This window comes from Toxotes jaculatrix, chromosome 8, assembly GCF_017976425.1.
Source record: "Toxotes jaculatrix isolate fToxJac2 chromosome 8, fToxJac2.pri, whole genome shotgun sequence".
Classification (NCBI taxonomy): Eukaryota; Metazoa; Chordata; class Actinopteri; family Toxotidae; genus Toxotes; species Toxotes jaculatrix.
The window spans coordinates 21766599-21789795 of NC_054401.1; the positions used below are offsets into that span (position 1 = coordinate 21766599).

A 23197-nucleotide genomic window follows, 5' to 3' on the forward strand; every position below is an offset into this window, starting at 1 on the left:
CGTCAACAGAGGAAATGGATGTTCAAATGCTTTGCCAATCAAAATACTGCAGTATATAAAATGCAGCAGCTAAGGGGAAACCTCATAGCCAGTGAGGTTGTTAGAAAAGCAGTAACAAGCCTAAAACAAGCCTGACTGAGCAGAACCGCTTGATCACTCGTGCTAAAATAAGTTAAGATAGAGATAGATTATGTCTTGCCTGCCTGAGTAGGTTGACTTTAAAGGAAGCACTGCACTCAGTAAGTCAGCATGGATACTGCTTTATAAAGCAGTGTGTACTGTAAATATTCCTGTTTCCTGGGTGTGTGTAGTGTTCAAGCCTTTTAAGGTTAAGAATGGAGAAAGAAATCTTCCTTAATGTGTGCCAGCTCAAGATCAAACAATAGCACACTGCAGTAATGCTGCATGCAAGTAGTTGATGTAGGGATTAAATTACAGTTTTCTTTGATGAGTCAGAGCAGCTGATTGACAACGACGAGTGAAGTCATCAAAATGCTGAAACCTGTTTGAGCTGAGAGAAGAGTTACTTTATTCTCGTGCTGATCTCAAGCCAGTTGCTAATAGAATTCAAACTTTGTAATGTCTTTCTTTACTTTTCTATCATTCTTAAAGGAGCACTTGTGTATTTTACACATTAAGATCAGTTTACTTGTCTAACTGTTTTCACATGTCCCGTGAATGCAGTTGTATAATGCTTTATCTGTATCTCCCCTAGGTCTGCAACTAATGATTTTTTTAATTTTTCATCACTGACTAACCTGGTATTCATTTTCTCAAATTATATTATAATATTTGGCAAATAAATGCTCAGAAAATAATAAAAAAAAATGTCCATTACTATTCTAAAGTGACTTCTGGAAAACCCTAAAATACTCAATGCACCCCAATGTAAGAAAAAGTTTTGGCATTTTTGCTTAAGAAACTCTTTACCCTTTTACCCACTAAGTTCCACAGATTCACAAAAGGACAACACTAAAGTCTATTAATGCCTAATCAATTTCCTGTAGTGATTGATTTATACTGTACCATAAAGACTGTAGGCTTGCATGTTGAAGATTTGCCTAGAGTTATAGAAATATAGATTGTTCTTTCAGATTTCATTGGAATAACAATGAAACACAGTCTCTGTGAAAAGCCCTATCTCCTAGAAATTCATTTTATATACAACTAATTTGCAACAGCAAATTTTTCAGTTTCAAAGAGAAAGTAATTGTGACCAGATTATGTTTTCTCTTAACATAATTAGGATATGTAATTTACATATTTGGCAAGATGCAGAAACAGAATGTAGATGGAGCTGGAGCAACTTGCACTGCTGTTAGAGATAGCTCCGATGTCTTGCCAAAGAGTTTGACATGCATCTGAAAGCACTGGAAAAGGTAGTAAGTGTAGTTAAGTTTGTTTTTTTTTTTTGTTTTTTTTTCCATAGTCAAAATGAACTTTCATCTTTTAAAAAATCTACTATTCTTGAGTCCACATGGCAAATAACCACTCAGTGGAAAAATTAATTTCAACTCAGCATTGTACGGCATACAGAAACCTTTTATGAGAAAAATGACTTGTGGCAGAAACTAATTTGGTTTATCAATATGAAAATAGTCTTCTTCAAGAGCAGCTGTCATCACCATCTATTGTGCAGCTGCTGTGGCCTAACCTATAGCAGAGAGGGCGTGCATGCTTTTTAGCCCCTCAACAAGAGGCACCTTGTGCTCTTGGCTGCATGGAAACTTCTCTGATTAGGAGTAGAGCCCTTTCTGGCGTGTTCTGCTTAATTTGGGTCAAATGCAAACCTTCAGTTCATAGTCACTCCACAACCTGAACAAAGAACTTGTGTAGGCTATCTGAAGGGCTGATTTTTATTCTATGTATTTTTCCAATCATCATCATAAGCAAAAATATTTTTACAAGTGATTACTGTACAACAGAGCAGAATTATTTTCTTTCTGTAATCTCATGGCTTTTTCACTTGCAGAGTTACGGTATTGTATAATATGTAGGCTACATGGACTTGCATACTAAAAATCTTTCTGCCAGTCTCCCTAGTACATGTCACTCACAAACACACAGGATTTAGCATCTGACTTTGATAAACCCCTCCTCAGTTCAGCAGGTATGAATCCTCAAGATGTTAAAGATTAACGTGCAGTGTTTTCCTCCCTGCTCCTCCCTGCCATTCACAGATATGTGTTCCTGATGGGGCTGCAGGACCGCAGCGAGAAGCTTTTCTACCGAGTGCTAATGTCAGACATTGAAAGGTTTATGCCCATCATTTACACCCCGACTGTTGGCCTGGCCTGCCAGCAATATGGCCTGATATTTAGAAGACCGAGGTGAGTCACACTTATAACTTTTTTCTCCCTCTTGGACCACAAAGTACATTCCTGCGCAAATGAACTGAATCTGCATTTTTAATTTAAAAAAAAAGTTCACCTTATTTCCCAACAGGAAGTGGATAATGTTGTTTTCTCTCTCTGTTCACACCCAGTCAGTCTTCCACCACTCAGTCATTAAATGCTTTATGGTATTGGTTGCTTTGTTGTTTTTGTGGCAGAACTTTGTATCAGCGTGCATTTTTGTCCATTGTTGGCTGTGTGTCACCAGTCCTCCACTGCCTCAGGCATTATTCACATAGGGTACACTGGCAAGAGCTGCAAGAACGATCACTTCATGTACAAATATTTCTCAGCTCAAGAAATATAGACTAGTTCAAGTTGAGGTCAAAATTGAGCTGTAATTGCTTGCCAATTCAGTAACTGCTGTTATCAGCCAACATCGGCCTACATGGAGTCATCTGCTACCTCGGTCTCAAGGGATTTTCACACAAGGAAGTCCTCGAGGGCATGGTGGCAGTGATAGTGGAGGTTGCCCATTCTTACAGCACGGTGACGAAGTGGGCTGCTGAATTGAAACGTGGCAGCGAGAGCATGGAAGATGACCCCTGTCCAAGAAGGCCTGTCACCGTCGTCATGCAGGAGACCACTGACAAGATCCACAACACGATCTTGACATACTGACAAATAACACAATACATTGCCACAGAACTATGGATTTCCCAGGAACATGTCCATGCAGTTATCCACAACAAACTCCAAATGACCAGGGTGTCATTTTGCTGGTTCCTAAAACTCCTTGGGCCTGATGAGAAATGGATTCAGCACAACATGTTAAGGTACAATCTTGCCTTTTTTTAGGAAAATCCTGAGAGATTTGTCCAGCAATTCCTAACCATGGATGAGACTTGGGTCCACCACTTCCAACCAGAGACAAGAGGAGAGACAAGAGGAACAATGAAAACAGTATCTGGTTCCCAAGAAAACCCAATTGGTGAGGTCCTCAGGCAAGGTGATGGCCTGTTTTCTGGGATGCAAAGGGAGTGCTGTTGGTGGACTACCTGGAAAAGGGTCACACTATTAAAGCAGCCTAATACACTGATCTCTTGAGATTCAACGTGGGAAGCTGACAACAGTAGTGCTCTTCCACCGGGACAACGCTCCAACCAACAAGTCAAGAGTGGCGGTGGTTGATTTATTCTGATGGACAAACATGGGTATATTATGTTGGAACTGGTCTTTGATGCTGTAAAATCTGAACCAAATTTGGAGATTGCGGTAGCCTGTGCAGCTGGAGTTTGGTTAGACAGCTCAGCTCGAAGCAAACCACTGTAAGTTGTTGAAATCAGTTCAGGGTTCACCTTGAGTGGCTCTGGCTCTGCTTTTAGCACACAGACGTTCATTGGTTTCCTCTCCTCGTCTACTGTAAACACACTTTCTCTCGCTCTCTCTCACATGCACACACGCACACACCTCTCTGCTAATGTCTGTTTTCCCTCAAATAGGTTCGTCAGGTCCAAGTCTCTCACTATCTGACAGGAGCACTCCCTAAGCAGTTCCTAATAGATATTGGGTTGATAGAGTTTTAATTCTCAGGCCTGCATTCAAGGCCACATAGTGTTTTACTTGGCTCTGCCTCCTTGCATTTACACTTACTCAGGTGGCTACAAGTGTTGGGTTTGTTTTTACTCTAATAAGACTGATAGGAGAAAGACCACCCTGGTCAACTGCTCTTCACGGGCACTTAAGCTCACTTATTGCTGATACCTATCATCATTGGTACTCTTAAAGGACTAAAATGAGAGAAGTAATTCAGTAATTTACAGGCCAACTTACAGTGGTGAGCTATTGTTGGTAGTCAGCAGTGGTCAGCCAGGTGGATATTTAACCTGATATATCATGGCGCAAATTCATACCACATGGCAAATTTTTTGGAGTGAAATCAGAAAGGCATGTCAGTCCCAGTTTTATACTGATTCAGAAAGCAGCCATAGAGGTTTCCTGTGGATATTTCCCTATTGTGCATCTCCCCTCTTACAGTGCCAGAATTTGCCAAACACTTTATTCAGGTTTGGCTTCATTTATATTACCACCATGAATGTGTTTGATTATCTGTGAAACCCCAGTATTCCTAATTATGTCCAAGTTTTTATTTGGTTTTTGGCAGTTTTATTATAAATGCTTACCTTGGGTACATTTAAAATACTTGGAAAACCAAGTGCTCCCATGTACTTAACTTTGTTACCCAACAGTTCCCCATTTCCCCATCCCTGCACAACTATGTGGAAAATATTCCTAGCATGCTTCCCATCCTCTCACACTGAGCTGGCTGGAGGAGTCATTTTATACACTCCTGCAGTCTCATATCACAGTGGGCCAGGACCTGCTGCCAGAACCCCTGGATTTGAGAGTTGGGCCTCTAGGAAATGTGCATCAGGGGGTCAGTTAGCAGAATACACTTGGGACAAATTTAGGCTTTCAGCCAGACTATTTCTCGATGCTAACCATGCCTGAGAAAGGGGAAGGGACATAAATCTGACGAATCATGATACATATGAGTGTGTATTTACTACTTTTGTTTGTGTCTTTAGCCATGCTACTGGCGTGGCTTTAGTGATGGCAGTGTTGGTCATTTGGCCAACTTCTTTGGCCCAGAATGAAATTTCTCACCAACTATTGGAATACTTACAATTTACATTCACAAGTTGGCATTTCTCTTTTTTAGTGCGATATCTCAACAGCTATTGGATAGTTAGTCATGAAATTTAGTACAGATATTTATGGTATGGTCGATTACTGCTGAATGGATTGGTACAAAAATGTGTACAGGTATTCATGGTTCATTCAATATTTAGGAAATACTGAGATTGAGAAATATTGAAATTGTAATAACTTTAGTGGTCCAGTAACTTTACATAGTGCCCCCATCATATTGATGTTAGCATGCTGACACTCTAAAATAAGACGGTGAACATGTTGAACATACCTGCTAATCTTCAGCATTGTCAGTGTGAGCATTTTAGCATGCTGACATTTTAGCACTTAAGCTCAAAGCATCTCTAAGTACAGCCTTTCAGAGCCTCCAGCATGGATGTACACTCTTAGTCTGGTTTAATTTCATAACATGCGTGCTTAACCATTGTAAACATAGTAAACATGATATCTGCTAAATATCTGTATGCTAGAAATGTCACTGTGAGCATGTGACAAGATGTTATTTAGTCCAAAGCACTACCATGGCTAAGTACAGTCTCACAGAACCACTAGCTTGGCTGTAAACCCTTAGTTTGGTTTTATATGATCTTGAAGGATCAGCCCTTGTCTCTAATCTAATGCACAGAACCTTTTACTCATCATCCCTAGAAGTGCCTGTAATGGATTACTGACGCCACTTTGCATGTATGTGTGCATGCATGCGTGTCTTCCAGAGGGACCACCATAGCAGCAGATTAGGTCTCTAATCACTGGCTCTCAGGTATAAAGACTTTCTGTGTGGAAGCAGCAGCCTCTCTTTGTCTTGCCTGACTTTACCAGCTAATCTGCCTCATGGAGACTAAATACTCAGACACCAGGCTCTGTACCAGAGGCCAAAGGTCAAGCGCCATTAAGTGTCAAAACACGGCTGATTCATTGATCTTTTGACGGGGCAGATGCAGGAAGGAGTGCCGGAGAAAGGAACACATTCACATCATCAGAAGATTAGTGGACTTGCTTACTTTTATTGGTTTGTAAGCTCATGAGCGGACACAGTGTTTAAGGAGAGAAAGTTTTTCTGCCTTCATCACACAAAGTTTGTTTCTGTTTTCACCGTAAATGTGGGTTGTGTACCTTGTTTGACAGCTGAAATTACTCAGTTGTGATAAATGATAATGTTTTGTAGCAGAAAAATGATCCCAAGTATTGCACGGAAAATAATTAAGTTTAGTTCAGTCATTTCCAGTGTCACTGTGCCCTCTGTGGCGCTATGGAGTGTCTAAATAAACTTGTAATGGGCCCTTATAAAGTAAGAGACTGCCTGTTCAAGGGGCTCTCGAGGTGAGATGACATGAACCAATCCATCTTACTGATGGAGACAGATGATCATTGGTAGCCTATTAGTAGATTCCTGGTTAAGGGTCAAGGGTTAGTAACTCTGTGCTACTACAGCTGTCTGTCAGGAGCTGGAAAGAAACACATATGCATTCTTAAACTCCCCAGACACAGGTCTAGGTGAAGACCAGATGCTTTCTTTTTCTTCCAGCACTCCAACTGTACATGAGATATAGGTCTTACTGCCTAAAGATCGAATAAACAAGTATTACACTTACTAACATTAGCACTAGCTAACAGGTGAGGCCAAACCTGCCTGTGCCATAGAACTTTATTGTTAAAAACATGTCAGTGAGCCACTTTGTTGCACAAGGAGACATGTTCTTTAATTACGAGTGTTCAAAAACCAGATCCGCTCCTGTCTTGGAGCTTGCACTGGAGTCATTTTTGAGACAGTCTTCTTCTAAAAAAAGGAGCACAGAGAACAGTGCTGTACAAGCAGCTTATTACAACCCACAGTTACCTTTTATCCCAGGGCAAGAGACTGTAGTAATTATGACAGGAGCAAAGGACAAAGTCAGGCAACATAATACAGAGAGGAACAGACTCCATTTTCAGATGAGGTTGGGGTGGAGAGATGGATGAACAAAACTTAGGACTTCCATAGAAGAGGCCACTGTTCATTTCCTGTATGAAGCTGATAGTCTGTTTGTTTGGTACAGTCGGGTCCTATCAGAAGTTAGGCACGAGCAACCTATAGTACCTATATGGAGGATTTTTGCTTAAAATACCGTCCCCAGATGTTTTAGGAAATTACTAAGCCTTTTTAAAATGAAACTATGTCTATGTGACCCATTTTTAAACATTTCTCTTTTAGAACAGTGGGATTGCAGCTGGGAGAAAGACATCTCATGACATATAGAAAACTGTCACTGCCATTATCTTTAAAACAAGGAATTGTAGATCTGAAATGAATCACAATTTGAATAACAATTTGAGTCCATTTTTTTTTTTTAACCTCAAATTGCAACCGAAATTAAAATCACGGGACATATTGAGTGATAGTGCTTTGAGAAGAGCTGCCATGTATTTTCATTTCATTATCATCATTATATAATGTCAGTATAGTGTATATACCTGATTTTACAGTATCAGTGTGAGGTTGATTGGTATGAAACCACACAAAAGTGAAGTTCCTATTTCATTCAGTAGAACTCAATAAAGTAATTTGAATACAGCTGTATCTGAGTCTTGTTGATGCTGCTGCTTGATTAAACCAGAGGGTGAGCTGCAGGAGGTTATAAAGGCCTAATGAAAGGCATCAGCCGAAGCTGCCTTGGCCACCTCTGAAGTGGCACGTGCTGGATGATGAAGTGTTCCAGCCTTGCAGATTAGGGGCTCTTTAAGCGGTGATCTCACACCGTTCAGGCCCACACACAGTGTTATACGGTGTCTGTGTGAGAGAAACTACTTCATTTGGATTGAGGAGCATCTAGGGCAAGCAGAAAATACCACTGCTTTCACAGTCATTAATCCACACATGATTATTGAACCGCGATGACCTGTGCAAAAGCATGAATATAAAATAACCACTTATCCCAGAGAACTCAAGTCCAGAAAAAAAATGTTCCTGATTATGACTGATTGCATGACTTTTGTTTATGTATTTGTTTACAACATTTTTACTCTTTGGTAGACCATGAGAGAAGATCAGAATATGCTGTGATTGAACGGGAGAAGTAATGTAGAAGTGGGGAGGAGAGAAATGGTCTGGAATTGCACTGACCTCATGAGAAACATTTGGGATTAATTCCACCCTGGACTTTGAAGACTTTGGATAACAATATAGAGCTCATATGTGAGGAAGTTTTGGAGCCAGTGAAAACAAAGAAACTTTAGTGAACATTAGACAGTAACTCCTGCTGTATCCCTTAGTATAATAAATGACTGTATCAGCTAATACCCGACTTAAAACCAGGGCACTGTTACAGTTTACTGTGTAAACATGGAAAATAATCCAACTAAATGTGTTTTCAATAGCTGTCTGCTCAACTAAGTCTACCTGGCTGAATCGTCTGTGACCTACAGTACCTAGAAATCATTGCACATTCAAACAGCCATAACTTTCCATGACTGAGAGTGATGTAGCATGTCCAGAGAGTAAGGTGGTTGGATTTGGCTCCTCGGGAGAAAATCCAGTTTGTTCCATTGTGTCTCTAAGAAACAACCATGAAATCATTATAAACATATTCATTTAGGTTTGTGGTTGGGCTAAAGGCTGTCAGCCTAAAAGCCTGCCTGGCAGTCTCTGTCACTATCTCGCCTCACCTCAGAGATGTTTGGCTTTGGTCGGGCTCCAGGTTGGTTTAGATCCAGTCAGGGTCCGTGAACACACTGGCTGTCAGATCCAGGCTTCATCAACTGACCCGCTGAAGTTTAGATTTTAAATCTGGGTGTCTGCTAATAACAACTTTATATAAATCGTAGCAATGCCAGACAGGGCACAGAGAACAGACAGGCAGCTGCTATGTCTGGTTCTCTGTGAACTTCAACAGTACAGCCAGACAAGCTAGCAAAGCTACCAAAAAGTAGCCTACTGATGCCTTTGGCTGTTTCCATTAGTTATGTGACACTCACCTTGCAGGTCATAGAGGTCTTGTCAAGAGTCTTTTGCCAGTTCTCAACCTGCCAGCTCACAGCTAACCATATTTGTACACCAACACAACCTTCAGAATGACACAAAAAAGAACATTTCTAATATTTCCCTAAAGATCTTTTTTTTTTTTCTCCTTCTTTTTAATAATGTGATTTCAGTTTGACTTTACTCAAGCTGCTGAACGATGCATTAATAAAAGACTCTATCCCCACCAGGGACAAAATTATAGAGCACAGTTCTTTTTGGACGCTACCTTCACACCGTCGCCACCGGTCAAATTTTGGTGCGTAGTAGTAATATTTCACCAGCCCACGCTGGAAATCCCATGCAGCGTATCTGATACTCTGGGTGAATCACACTCAGCCTGGTTTGTAGTTTTAAAGAAAACCCAGAGGAGTCTTAGCAGCATGTGGCAGAAAATTCATTCAGCATATGTCACGCAGATTGGCAACCAGGGTAGGTTCTCTCTAATGGCTTTAACGTGAATTTCACAGGGTATTAGGAATAAGCGGAAGAATTAGAGAATGACATTTGATGACAGTTATTCAAAAGAGTTGGGTACATGAGGACATTCAGCCTGAACTTAAAGTGAAACAACTACAAAAGCTTTTCCTACAGTAATAACCTAAACTAGTATGGACGTAGCTTTGATCTCATGGCCTCGTGGCAGAGCCATAAAACTTAGAAGTGGGAGAGGTTGGTGAGTTAAATACGAGGCCTTATGGAATAACCCTGTGTTTGCAAATGTTGGCCACTTCCACTATGTTGTACTTATATACTCTGTAAGTTTTAATGGTGTTATCTTTTCCTCACAATTACTGCTGCCAGGGCCCTATAAACTGGCAAAGAGACTGCAAATTAAAATAAAACTATATCATGTCTTTATTACCCCTGTCAGGGCTGAAATGTGTGTGTATTGCTCGGGTGACAAAGCAGATGTTAGAGGTGGCTTTTCAAGAGCCAGTGTAAGAGGGTTGCCAGCGCCTCAGCAGTCGTTTCACACCACTAACCTGCTCTGGCCTCATTCCTGTTTGACCTGTAGCAGCCAGATGGGTATGTATGATGTAGTGCAGTGCATGTATGTAATGGATATGGCTGTGGGGTAACTGGGAAGTCACACGTACTGTCAGAGGTTGCATTTTGGTCATGTGTGGACAGATATGTGGCCACAATTTGGATATTTCAAGCAATGTTATTATCATTTCGCTCACTGACATGCTTCCCAGAAACCTCTTCCACACACAGGTACACAGAAAGAAGTGGTGTAGTGCTTACTAAAGAAGTCTGAAGAGGGATCTAACCATAACTTTGGACAAACTTCTCTCTTACCACAATAGTTCCAAAATTCCTTTCTCTCCATGCGTGGAAAAAAACAGAGGGATTCCCTCACACTCACAAGAAAATAGTTCTTGAAAGATGAAGATGAAAGTAAAGTTAAAGGGCACAGGGTTCATGTGGTTGACCAAATATGGACAGATTAGTGTTACATCTCAGATTTGATGAGGTGTACACATACAAACCACTACCATAGTGAATGGAAAAGTGCCTCACTGGTTTGTTGAATCCAGCTTTGTTTCCCTCTGGATTGAGTGGAAACTCCAAACCAAAATTTCCCCGATTCACAGTCCAACCTTATTGGCACTTCGTCATCTACAGCCTCTGGTGTTTTCTTTCCCTTTCGAGTTGAGAGTAAAACTCACATTATGGCCTTAATGGAATGATGCAAATATTGCGAAAATGCAACACCAGCCACATCAGATGCACACAGCTGCCACCATGTAACTTCAGTAATGACCTGATGAAGCTGTTTAAACTGTGTGGATTAGTGAAGATGATGGAGCTTGACAGTTTGTGGTCACTGAACCCAGCTGCCCATCTGATTCAGTATAGTGCCTGTTTTTTCCAGGTGTGGCACTTTAAGCTTCTGCCCCACATGCAACTTTGTTTTTTTTTCTATGTTACCAAGAATTCCCATGAGAGTGTGGAAACCAAAAAGAGAATTATATATGTGTGGACTGATTTATTTATTTATTGATGTTGTTGTATCTCTGTATTATGAAAACTACCTCTGTTTATGGCCCTTAGAGCAGCTTCTAGAGTTTTACTTCTCTCTGCCTCATCCCAGATCAATACAGCTGAAAGCAGACATAACAGTTCTTGTGGATAAAGACCTAAGAAAAATGACAATGTTTCCCTAATCTGGTTTCAATTAAGATGCTACAAATTAAGTATTGCACCCTTATAACATTGTCAAACTCATAATGGCCCCCATTAAAAAGACTGGTTGGTTAAAGTCAGGGAACCTTCATTGATATGGTTAACTTGGTTAAAGGACTAGTTTGACATTGTTGGAAACAGGCTTATTTGTTTTCTTTATGAGTGTAAGAAAATGGATTCCACTGTCATGTTTGTTTGCGAAGTATTTATCTGGAGCCAGGAGGTGGTTAGCTTAGCTTGGAATAAAAACTAGAAGCAGGGGGAAGCTGATAGCCTGGTTCTGTCCAATTGAAGGTAAAAAAGTGAACAAGTCGAACAAGCGTCAGACTGCTCCTATTACATAGTAGTTCTTTCAACCTTGACAATAAAGATTTGACCAAATAGTATTTTTAAACCCAAACCATAACATTTTTTGTGCAGCCTAGCCTCAACCAAAGTTGTGGAAGATCACAAAATGCTTAGATGGGACATAGTGAAAGGCAGTTGACAAATGACTTTTAGATTGAAGGACTTGTTGTCTTTTTGGGAAAATTTTTAACAAGCCATTAACTCAGTACATGGAGATGTGTGTTTACACTGTGTTGTCCTGAGAACGCCAGTAAAACTCTGAAATTGGGTCAGCCTCATGTTGACATGGGACACTCCTCAATGCTGATAAGAGCTAAGGCAACAAATCACACATTAATCACCCTCCAAAGATACCACTTCTGTATTTGCACTTAGATATGACCATACATCTATCAACAGTATGAGACCTACAGTATCTGACACTGATATCTCTTAACAGCTCTGCTTCTTATTTTTCAGGTTGAAACTTCCCTCTGCTTAGTTAATGGATGTGGTGAGAAAGAACTAAAAGCTAATTTCTCTGTGTTTTGACATCTCCATCAGCTCTCAGCCCAGCTTTGGCTGTGAAAGTTTGTAGTCCTGTTATGCACTTGGCCCGAGGTTAGAAACTGAAAACTTGAAAATATCCACCTGCACGGATGGGCCACATAAGCTGTGGAATTAATCAAAAGGCTTCCAAACACTTTCCACGGATATAAAGTAAATAAGACGGGTGACATTAGAGTTGTAATAGATTTAGGTATTATACTCAAGTTTGAATTATAACAAAGACAGCCAGGGTGCTGTTTATTTGAATTGTTTATTGGCAATCAATCAAACCTGTAAAATGCATCAGCCTGTCCAAACTTTGTTATTTCAATGTTCAGCTCAATGGGAAATCCTTCTGTGAGAATGCACACACATGAGCCGCCCTCCATGACCTGTCCTTGTTAGTTCCTCTGATGCTTATATTAGACAGCATTGTATATTCTTAATATCAACACAGCATTAAATGCAACTGGGAAATCAGTCCAACAGCTTGTATCTGCAGGAGGCTTGATCTTACACACACTGGCACTTTTCAGAAAGCAAAGGGAGACTGAAATCAGAAACAAGAAAAGAGATCTGTTAAATTCAATCTAATAAATATATTACATGATAGATAGATGGATAGATGGATAGACAGTGCATGAGCACTGATTATAAGGCAGATTTCTAAAACCGTCCTACTGTTTAATAGCATTTACATTTCCACTTTTTCGTGGTACTGTCTGCTGTCTGTGGTCAAATATGGTGCTTTTATATTATATAAAATGTTTATGTTATGTAGAACAAATAGAAACGATGATTCTGGATGTACATTTTAGCTTTTAATTGTACAGAGAATATGCAGGGTTTAAGTGTCTGAGAAAATTGGCTCTCTGACCTTCCAGTTATTACAGATGATCTCACTGTGTGATGATGAGTTTTTGTGGCGATGTAGACGATCTCAGTACTCAGTCTGACCTCTGCAGGAATGGGGCTTGACCCCAGGTGACTTTCCTTCTCGACCCTCTTTGATCTACTTTCATCATGTGAGACTTGACCTCTCCCCTGGCACCCTGAACATGCACTTTGATTTAGGTCTCAGCATTACATCAGTCACTTTCCTTGTTAGAGAGTTGAAAATGTCACCTTCACGGCCAGCAGGGGTGTTGCATGCACATTCTTTTTGTGTGACAGATGGTAGAAATGCTCAAAAGTATTCATGCATTCAGTGCAGTACAAAAAAATGTAGAATAAATTTGACCTGTGTTTAAAAAAAAAAAAAGAAATTAGAGAACCTGTGAAAAAGTATGAAAAAGTAAAGCTCTGACCTCATTGCTCCCCATGTGCATACACCAAGCTGAGCTCAGCAGGGAGTGGGGTGTAACCATAATAACACTCAAGGTCATGAAGTCCTCAGAATTGAAAAGTCTCACCTGATGTGACTGAAATAAAGAGGGAATGGTTTAGGCTGCAAGAAGTTAGATAAGAAAAAATGTCTTTCTAAAGCGAAGTGGTCCATGACTAACGTGCAAGGCATTAAGGAGATGGCATTCAGTGAGATATTAGATTAGAGAATATTACAGCCTGCAGCTCTCAGAATGAGGGAATTTTATTCATAACAGAAAATGCCACTGTGACCAGATATTCCAGTAAAAATACTAAAATCTAATATACCTCTCAGGAAACTGGCAAGCCTTGATGATTATGATGTGTTTTTTTCATGAAATCATTTCTGGTATAATATGAAAATTCCAGATTCATTCAGATTAAGTTGAACAAATGTGTTTTTCTTCTGTGAATGAAGGCCGTCTATCTGTTCATGATTACGACAGGTCTGGATCACTCTCAGATTTTGAGTCTGCAGGTAGCCCTTTTAAACTGCATACAGCCCCGAAAACCTCCACAAGTAAGACAGGACAGCCTGTATGTAGCCTGAACAGCAAAACCCAGGACAATAAAGTGTCTGAACAGTAGTTGTTGCATCTCTCACTTAATTCCAGACTTGCAAAATATCAGTGGAGATTTGAATGCTAGCTGGATTGTCTTGAAACCTACTTAAATGGTCTAGAGAGCATGAAACTGTGCAGCACATTACACTTGCTTTTATTTTTTTTTCTATTTTTACCTATATTGTAAAATATTATGGTTTCAACTTCTCACTTCTGTATAATATGCTTCATGAAATATCTCCTCAGCTATAATCCATGAAGAATTGGAAACTGTTAAAGCACTTCTCCATCTGTTTTATAGTGGACACTAGTAGCTCGCCTGCCGTTGCCCCCAGACATCCCTAAAATTGAGTCCATATTTTTCTGTGAGTGTCAGAGAGAATACAATGGGCCATAAATCACTGTCATTCCTGCTCAGTGATTGCACAGTATTGTCTTTGCCTGTCTCCCATCATCAGTGATGTCTGTTTCCTGTGAAACGACGACCTGTTTGAATTTTAGATTATTTTAATTTTTCCTGTATATGCACTCTGTGATCTGGTCTCGACCACTGTTGCTAACACAAATCAGCATTTACAAATAAACATGCTTGAACTGAACATTTGTTGGTGATGCAAAAGCAAAGGTTTTTGAGCGTGACATTGCATCTCACACGAAACGTCACTGGCATGTCCCAAATGTCAGGACGTGTGTGAAAAGGCAAATGAGCGGAAAGCCTGCTTGCAGATGGCTGAAACTCATCTAACAGCCAGCTGGGTTCATCAGGTCTGTGCCTCTGATTCCTTTAGCAGGGCCTTTGTGCTGGAATGAGCCTTTTCTTGCTGTTTCTTGCCCCATGAGTTATGTAAGGTTGGCTGAGAAAAACACTGGACTTCCACAGCAGTTGTCTGGACACTTGTCTGCCTCTCCTTTGCCCAGACGTCTACAGCAGACAGGCTTTGAAACCCCAGAACGTAACACTGTCTGGTTGCTATTTTCTTCACCTTCAGGTTGGCCTGCGTCAAAGATTGTGTGTCTTTTTATGTTTTGCCTCAGCACGTTACCAAAAGTGATGAAAGGCCGATCAGATAGGCTAAACTGTTTTCATTTTGGCCTCAAATTCTCTAGAGTTTCCCCTCTCCTCTAAGTCTGGAAAAGCTTCGTGAGGGAAGATTAGTTGTTGTGTAAAGGCCCGGGCTGATTTCAGTGGGCCGCATTGGAATGAGGTGGGGATGGGTTATGGTTTCCTGAGGCCAGGGACTGAAACTGGTCCTCGCTTGTGTAGAAAGACAGGATGATTCAGGCAACGTGCTGAATATTTGTAATGTGATGGAATGCTGTCAAAGTCTGAGCGTGCCATGGAGGGTGGGAGGCAGAAGAAGAAGAAGAGCGCATTGTCTTGAGAGAGACGTGCTGTATGGACAGAGGAGGGTGTGAAGGGAAAGTTAAGAGAAGAGACTGTAAAGAGAATTCCTGCCCGTCACGTTTCATTTCCAAGTGATGAGTGCTGTGTTGAACAAAAATTACTGGGTACTGCTTTCTTGCTGCTCAGATAAATTCCTAGAAGAAGTACACATAAAAACACTCCCCTGGGATGTCCCGCAGAAGTGTATTTTTCTGATTGTCAGTCATAGGGAACTGAAGGCTTACATGTGCTGAGACAGAGATGGAGACATGGATTATGGGCTGGATAATTGTGTTTGTTGAGCTGATGCTAAATTATTCACCCCACTGTCCGGATCTCTTTGTCGTTTCTATTTATTTTCTTCTTTTTTTGTGTTTACAGAGCACATTTTCCTCTGCCCAGAGCTCTGTTGCATATTTAGTTTCTCTGACAATCATCCTTTCCATTGCAATTACTTATTTTTGAACTGGGCAGAGTTCACATCAGCCCAGGCTGCGGCATGAATGTGGTTATTGATTGTCACTGCCAGACCCCCTGTTCTCACTGAGTTTTCTTCTTTTTCTGTATTGGTTCAGTCAGTTGCTTGGCTGCTTCATATGCTGCAGCGTGAGTGTGTTATTTGTAATGCTAACAGCTTCACTGCTTTGGCTTCACATACTGCATCGCCTTGGAAGTGACCAGAATGAAAAAAAATGTTAACAAATTGCGAATCTGAGTTGCTCTCTTGTCACAGGGCATGGATACTTCTCCAGCAGTTCACTTACAGTTAAGTGCACAAACTACAATAAAATTCAGTTTGTCATGAAATAAGATTCAATCTGTGTTGTAATAAAACAAAATATCTTCTTCTGTTTCCATGGAACGCCATTAACTTATTAAATACCGCTCAAGAAAGGAAGCAAGAAAGTTGAAACCAGCGGTCTCATTGCTTAAGTAGTGTGCTGTCAGTCCATTTATACTGCTTGTGGTCAGATACCACATCCAGTCATAGAAAGTTCCCTGTCTCCTTGTGAGCACGCTCTGTGTCTGTGTGCAAATGTTGGTGTGCTGATGTTGCACTCAGCTGATACAGGAGGATGACAGACACAGCAGATGTGTCTCAGACCCACACTGATGTCTTTCCGGTGTGACGACAGGAGAAAATTGATATTCAATACAAATTAAAACATGGAGCAGAAGCCACAACCCTGTTTTTCCTCATATCATGGCCATGGCTGAAATGTTTGGTTTACATTGACAGAGACATAACCAAGACCCCACTGTGGCCAGTAACCAGCCAGTCTCAAATCCCTTAGTGTCTTTGTTTGTCCCCACTGTGGGTGCTGGGAAACAAGGGTGTAATAAAAGCATTGGTGGTGGTTCTGGTATTAATACATATTCCCATGCACCTTCATAAGAAGTAGAACTGAGACAAGAACTAGCTCAAATTAAAGGAGAGACACAGCTGTGTGTCACTGGCAGCATGGCTGTATGGACGGCTGTGTCCATACTGTGCTGGTCTGTCAGTCAGTCCACCACCACAACTGCTGGATGGCTTGCCCTAATGTTTTGGACAGGTCTTCATAGAGGATGAATCCTACTGACTTTGGTTATCCCCTGATTATTCCTGTTTGTTGCTTTGTTTGTTTATTTTTCAGCAGGATTATGCAAGAGGCACTCGACCAATTTTCTAATTTTCCTCAGCATTGCGAGATGTTTGCCTTGGCAGAGGTGTGTGCTCTACTGTGTGCCATTCTAGTTTCTTTAGTTCTTTGTTGGATTTATTTTAATGTAAAATAGTTTAGTCAGCCAACTCACGTAGAATGGATAATTATGGAAATGTAAAATATGTACAGTTTGTCACTCCTCACAATGAAGTACCAAGCTCAGTGCAGCAGTGAGTGGGGAGCAACAAGACTAACTTTTCAGGTCAGGAAATACTCACCTTTACCTTTTGCGACCTAATGTGACCCCAAATCTACTCGGCCTGGGTACTGTAGTTTGTTTTATGTATCTTTTGCATCTTAACCATCCACAGTTCTCTGTCTACAGGTCACTTTCTTTTTTTTTCATCTGTAACTTTTTCCAGACCAAATTTTGCCCCAAAGGGCAGATGTGAGTCTTTTACCTACCACTACCATATTCCTCACATCAACAGATTAGTACTCATTAGACTTCTCTTCAAACTGAAGCCCCACACTGATAATGACTGAAACAGGACAACTGTTGGTCTAAATCAGAAATACCTTCTCTCTGGCTGTTGTTTTATAAATACAACAAATAACAGCACATCAAAATCTGTGGCTTATTAATGTTTTTTTTTTAACTTTTTGTTTGTGAGCATCTGAACCCTGACCAAGAGGCGAGTCGTTTAATTTATTCTAATGAAACTGTACATATTAAACTCTTGTTACTGGCAACTGTATGTTTTTGTTTCTGCGTAGGCCTGCTGAACTCCCCAGCTTTAATAAAACGACATCTCAAATGTCCCAGCAGCTGGTCTGGCAGAGGGGGTCTGCTGTGTTCATTTTGGAGTGATGCTCCTGTTTTAACTTGTTTTGAAAAGCCATGGATCTCCACCGGGGAGCTCTAACACTGAATAAATGTGTTTTTCAGGAGAACTGTACCTTGGATATCTCATAAGTGTCATACTGTGTTGTGCATGTCATTGCTAAGTGAGTGTGTGTGTGTGTGTGTGTGTGTGTGTGTGTGTGTGTGTGTGTGTGTGTGTGTGTGTGTGTGTGTGTGTGTGTGTGTGTGTGTGTGTGTGTGTGTGTGTGTGTGTGTAACACCACCACTTTCTCCGAGGGTGACATGGACTTACATCTCAGAGAGTGCTAAATGTCTTTCACTGTCCCTCCATGGGAGTGGCTGTTGGTGTATAGTTACTGTCAGACCGCCATCTGAGAGACATGCAGCTTCTCATGGTTTGCATATCTCTTCTTGTTGCGTAACCTTTCAGATACAGCCTTCTCGAAAGGCTTAGTGTAAATGAAAACGTAATTGGTTTAACAGTAACAGTTTTCTGGGTCCAGTGACAGCTCCAGCTGGCTGATGGCTGGAACAGGTACAGAGCTGTATAAACACAACTGCACATCTTTGTAGTATTTCTTTTGACTCCCTGTAAAAAGTAAGTTTATTGCAAGGTCTGACAATCTAAGATTGTAATAGTTCCAGTTACAACAGAAATGAAACAAACACTGACTTGTTTACTTATTAGCTTATGCAACTATTGGACAGGATTGGTTTGTTTTAAAAAGTTAGCTATTGTAATGTTTTTTACTAAATAATTTCATGTGGTCATGATGAATTTACAGTGCCATAAATTCTGGTATGTGACAGCATATACTGGGTTTCATGTAAATCATTGTTTTGTAACTGTGGTTCTGTCTCTCAACAATGAAACTGGCTCTCTGTCAGAGTGGCATTTCAGAAGCTTTTACAAAATGTCAGGGTTTTGTTTTTTAAGCGAAAAAGTAGTCCACAGTAACAAAACTGGAACTGTCTGCATTTTGTTGATGTTTACCTCCTCTCTCTGGTCAGACACACTTCAAGACGTTGGCTCCATTCAGCTCCAATTAGGGCCCTTTCGAACAAATTTAGAAATTTAAGGAGCAAATCTTGTCAGAATTTTTTGCAGAGGACACAGACCAACCATAAAAACTTGTCTGTTGTGGCAGATTTGGAGCTTAATTGGTTGGAGAAATCTCACAGTGTGTGACTGTGACCTTTAACACTGTTTTCAGTCTTTTTCTCATTGATTTATTTTCCATTGTGTCCGTTGAACCTTATGTGGTTCCAGCACAGTGAAGATTAAAGTTATTCAGTTGGGGTAAAGAAGGGTTATTGCTGGTGTTTTGTGTGGACACAGGTCAAGGATTGGAGGCTTGCTTCCTCATGGGGCTCAGAGTGAGGGGCGTCATGGTGTGGAAAGCAGCCTTTCCCCCTGCCAGCCACCCTCCCCCGGCCCAACTTTTCCACAGTCCCTGGAGTGTGTTTTGTGTCGGGGCTTCAGGTCAGCAGTGGTGCTGTATGAGGCCATCAGGTTGTTTTCTTTACCCTCTCTGTTCTCGCCACACTCTCTTACAGGAGGAGCCAGACATAGCAGCTCAATGCTTTGTGGCCCTCCTCTCATCTAGAAAATGAGACGCCTGCTATTCATTGTGGTTACTGCAGCAGCAGCAGTCTGACACACATGCGCACATACAAACACACACACACACACACATTTCGACTGCCTATAACAATCAATATAAGGAGAAATATGTCGCACCTTGATTTCCTACCTAAGTTAGATGGAGCTAATAGTTATAATAGGTTGAAATAACTAAAGGTAATTGAAAATGCTTTTGGCAGTGTTGATGAGGGAGCACTTCATCTGCATAGAGCAATGGGCGATTGGACAAAGAAGGTTGGTAATCGCTGTTGTAGATGATTAAGAAATATCAATTTCTCTTTCAACATTGTCTTTATAGATGAGAAATGATGCAGGACATGCTCTGGCTTTTCTTTCATGTTAGATTCACAACCATAAAATTATCAGAGGGCCAAATTTTCCCAAATCCTGAACCAAAATGACTTCAGTCTGCAACAGTGTTCTCACACAAATATGTAAAACACTTTTTCTGTTTTATTTGTCTCTCTCGCTGTCTACCACAAACACACACGCACACACACACACAGTCTGGCAATGTTAAAGGACTGTGGACACAAACCTTTAGTATCAAGCACATCCCTCTGACAGCTGCTGTATACTGTCAATGCTCCATTAAACAATTTTTTTTAACCATTTCAAAATTCTTCCTCTGAAAAGATCATGATGCAGTGATGATGGATTTAAAACAGCATGAGTCCAGACATGATGAGATGCTGTTGATTTGGTCTTCACTGATCTGGGTACTGTAGATGTATTTCTATGGAGAGTTAGCTTCATGTTTGTGTTTTTCACTCTGTTGGAAGGTGTGACAGACGCTTCAGCGGCTCTACGTACTTGTCAGGGTCAAAGGGCACGAGGTCAACAGCTCTCCTGAAAGCACAGAAAAGCAGAAAATGAGAGTTGGAGGAGGAGAGGGATAAATGCAAGCTGAACCTGAAATGTTTTGGGTAACATTCAGGTTGACAGAGATTAGGAGTTACGTCGAGCCCGCCTGTCTGCTTTGATCAGTCTTATAAAGTTGTTTTCCAACAGCCGTATTGTGGGGTCAACCTTTCAGCTCCAGTGCTGCTCTTTCTCCCAAAATTCCTCATAATGCTGTTGCTGGCAGTGGCTCACACACAGCAGGCCACGCTTTCCCCCGCTCCTGTTCCTCCCTCACACCAGTTCATTGTAGAAAGACAAATCCTGTCCAGCTCCCCACAGTCCTGCACAGCTGCACAGACATCACTCAGACCCTTTAAATGATCTACCCATGGTGCATTTCAAGCAGCATATATACATTTTTGTACGCAGACGTGTAGATGTGCAGATGTATGCAGATCTGCGTCATTATATTGCCAGAAAAGTTGAAAGATGACAGATGCCAGATGTCTGTGGCCTGGTGACCTCTGTGTGACCTGCAGAGCTCTTTACATAGGGAGGACCATGTTGTTTTTGAAAGCTTCACAGTCGACGTCTCTTCTAGTTCTTCTTCTCCTTCAACCTCTCTGTTGAATGCTTCAACTGACAATAGTTTTTTTGATTATTCAATTAACCATTAGCCGATTAAATCAGAAAAGTCAGAAAACAATGGAAAATGTCCATCTGTTTTCCAGGTACAAGACAGGACTGCCCCTTTTCCTCCTTTCTTTGTATATGAGCAATAGAACCACTTACAGAAAGAATTACACAAGATTTGGGAGCATACAGAGCCCATCTTTGTAGAGGTCTGCATCTTGGACCTCCAGAAACTGGTCCTAAATCAGGTCAAATCAGGCCCAGGACCTCCCTGGGTGATAAGATCTTGAGAAGACTGCATGAAGGCCAATGCTGTCCATTTTCTCACAGTGCTGACTTGTAGTTTTCAATGACCCTAGATAGAAAGACCACTAAAGTTGTTAATTTCAAACTTTCTGAATAATCACTTCATTCACGTGCATGTAATGAGAGCTGTGTTAAGCATCTCCTTCTACCTTATGCCACAAACTTCTCAGTCAAGCCTCATACTGTGAGCACAGAGAACAAAATGTCCAAGCACTAATACTGTTTGTTCCAAGGGATAGTTTCACTGTTATGTAGGAGATAAAATAGGTAAAGCTGTTTAAACTGCAGCCCTCAGCACAGTGTCTTTAAATGCCAAAATGGCTGAAAACACACAGTCAGTTTCAAAAAAGGACCCACAGTGTGTGAGCTCAGCCTAACTGATTAGAGATTAAAGAGGACACAGTGTTTACCTTTGCAGAGCAAACATGCCAAGCCCTGGGGGCCACTGATGTTAGTTGCCATGTGTGAGCCACTCCACCATTTCACTGTAGTCATTTGGTCATTGCACTAACTGGCTGCCCATCATTTGTGCTCATTTACACTCACACCTAAACTTAGAAAAGTTTGTCACATGTGTTTCCCAAAAGCTGAGGGTTTTGCTTAAGTTTGTTGTGGTTAAAAATATAAATTATTTCTGAAGTTGTTTTAAAACATTTACTCTTTCTCAGCTCAGCGATGCCTGATCCACACATGGTATTTCCACTTTTTTTTTTTTTTGGTTTATTTCTATCGTGGTTACTGGTGTGGAAGTGAAAACCTATGCTGACAGTGTACTGTACCTCATCCTCGACTTATCAAAGCATTTTTATGTGACACTTTTATGTCTTTCTCTTCAGCTCCCTATATTTTATTCTTACTTTGAACAAAGCCTCTTACTGTTTGCATTTGACATTTCCCTACCATAGGATGGGTTTTACTTTATGAGCCGATTCTTACAAGTAGTGATGTTTTAACTGTCGCTGGCACATGAAGGAGGTGTTGCCCTCATACTATAACCAGATGGACTGGTCGGGTAGGAAAGACGCTGCAGCTGGACCCCACGCACTGAGATGATCTCTTTATCCCGGGATTGTCCTGGAGCGAAGGACATTGATGCCGGGGAGCAAGGAAAGGAAGGAGGGAGTGTTGGTTGGGGAGGGGGTGGTACTGAGATGAATGGATATTTGGCGAGCCTCAAGGGTTCAAAACAACCTCCCTACAGAGGCCCTGGGCTCTGGGCTCAGCATTAAAATCCCAGGTGCCATCAGTATTCAATAAAAGAAAGGCAGAAAATAAATAACAGCTTAACTTCAAACAGTATCTGAGCTACAGCTTAAAGCTGTTTTTCCTTCAAATCTTAGATAAGAGGTTTGTATGTACCCAGTGTTCATGAGTTATTTGAGTTCGTGTGTTGCTGTTGTTTTGCACCCAGCGTATTTTTGTGATATTTTGCTTTTTGTAGAGTAGAGCATGACATGAAACTGGGGGTGTAACAAAGTGGAGCATCATGCCTTGTGATGCCTTTTGAATATGTAAAAATTGTGGTCTAACTCTTCTGCTTGTTTTTGTGTGTTGCAGGGGGCTGTTCATCACCATACATGACCGCGGCCACATCGCTTCGCTGCTCCAGAACTGGCCAGAAAAAGACATCAGGGTAAATGAAATCGCTCAGAAATTAGCATCAGCTCTTGGATGAGTGTTTGATGATAATCGTGTTATCACGAAATCCTTGGGATTGTCTTGTTCTTGTATGACTGCATCACAAAAACAAACATAACAGTGATGCACGGTGTCGCCCATTTATTAATATAATTAACATATTAACACATTTATAAACACAAATATAAAAATAATCCATGT

The 23197-nt window shown here is 41.0% G+C and overlaps 1 protein-coding gene across 1 annotated transcript in view; it reads left to right on the forward strand.

Moving 5' to 3' along the window:
- The window catches only part of me1 (malic enzyme 1, NADP(+)-dependent, cytosolic), a 73683-nt gene that overhangs the window by 28043 nt on the left and 22443 nt on the right, over positions 1-23197 (forward strand). The window contains exons 3-4 of the mRNA XM_041045421.1: positions 2181-2330; positions 22916-22991. Coding sequence (XP_040901355.1) covers positions 2181-2330; positions 22916-22991 — 226 coding nt within the window. The remainder of the gene's footprint in view (positions 1-2180; positions 2331-22915; positions 22992-23197) is intronic.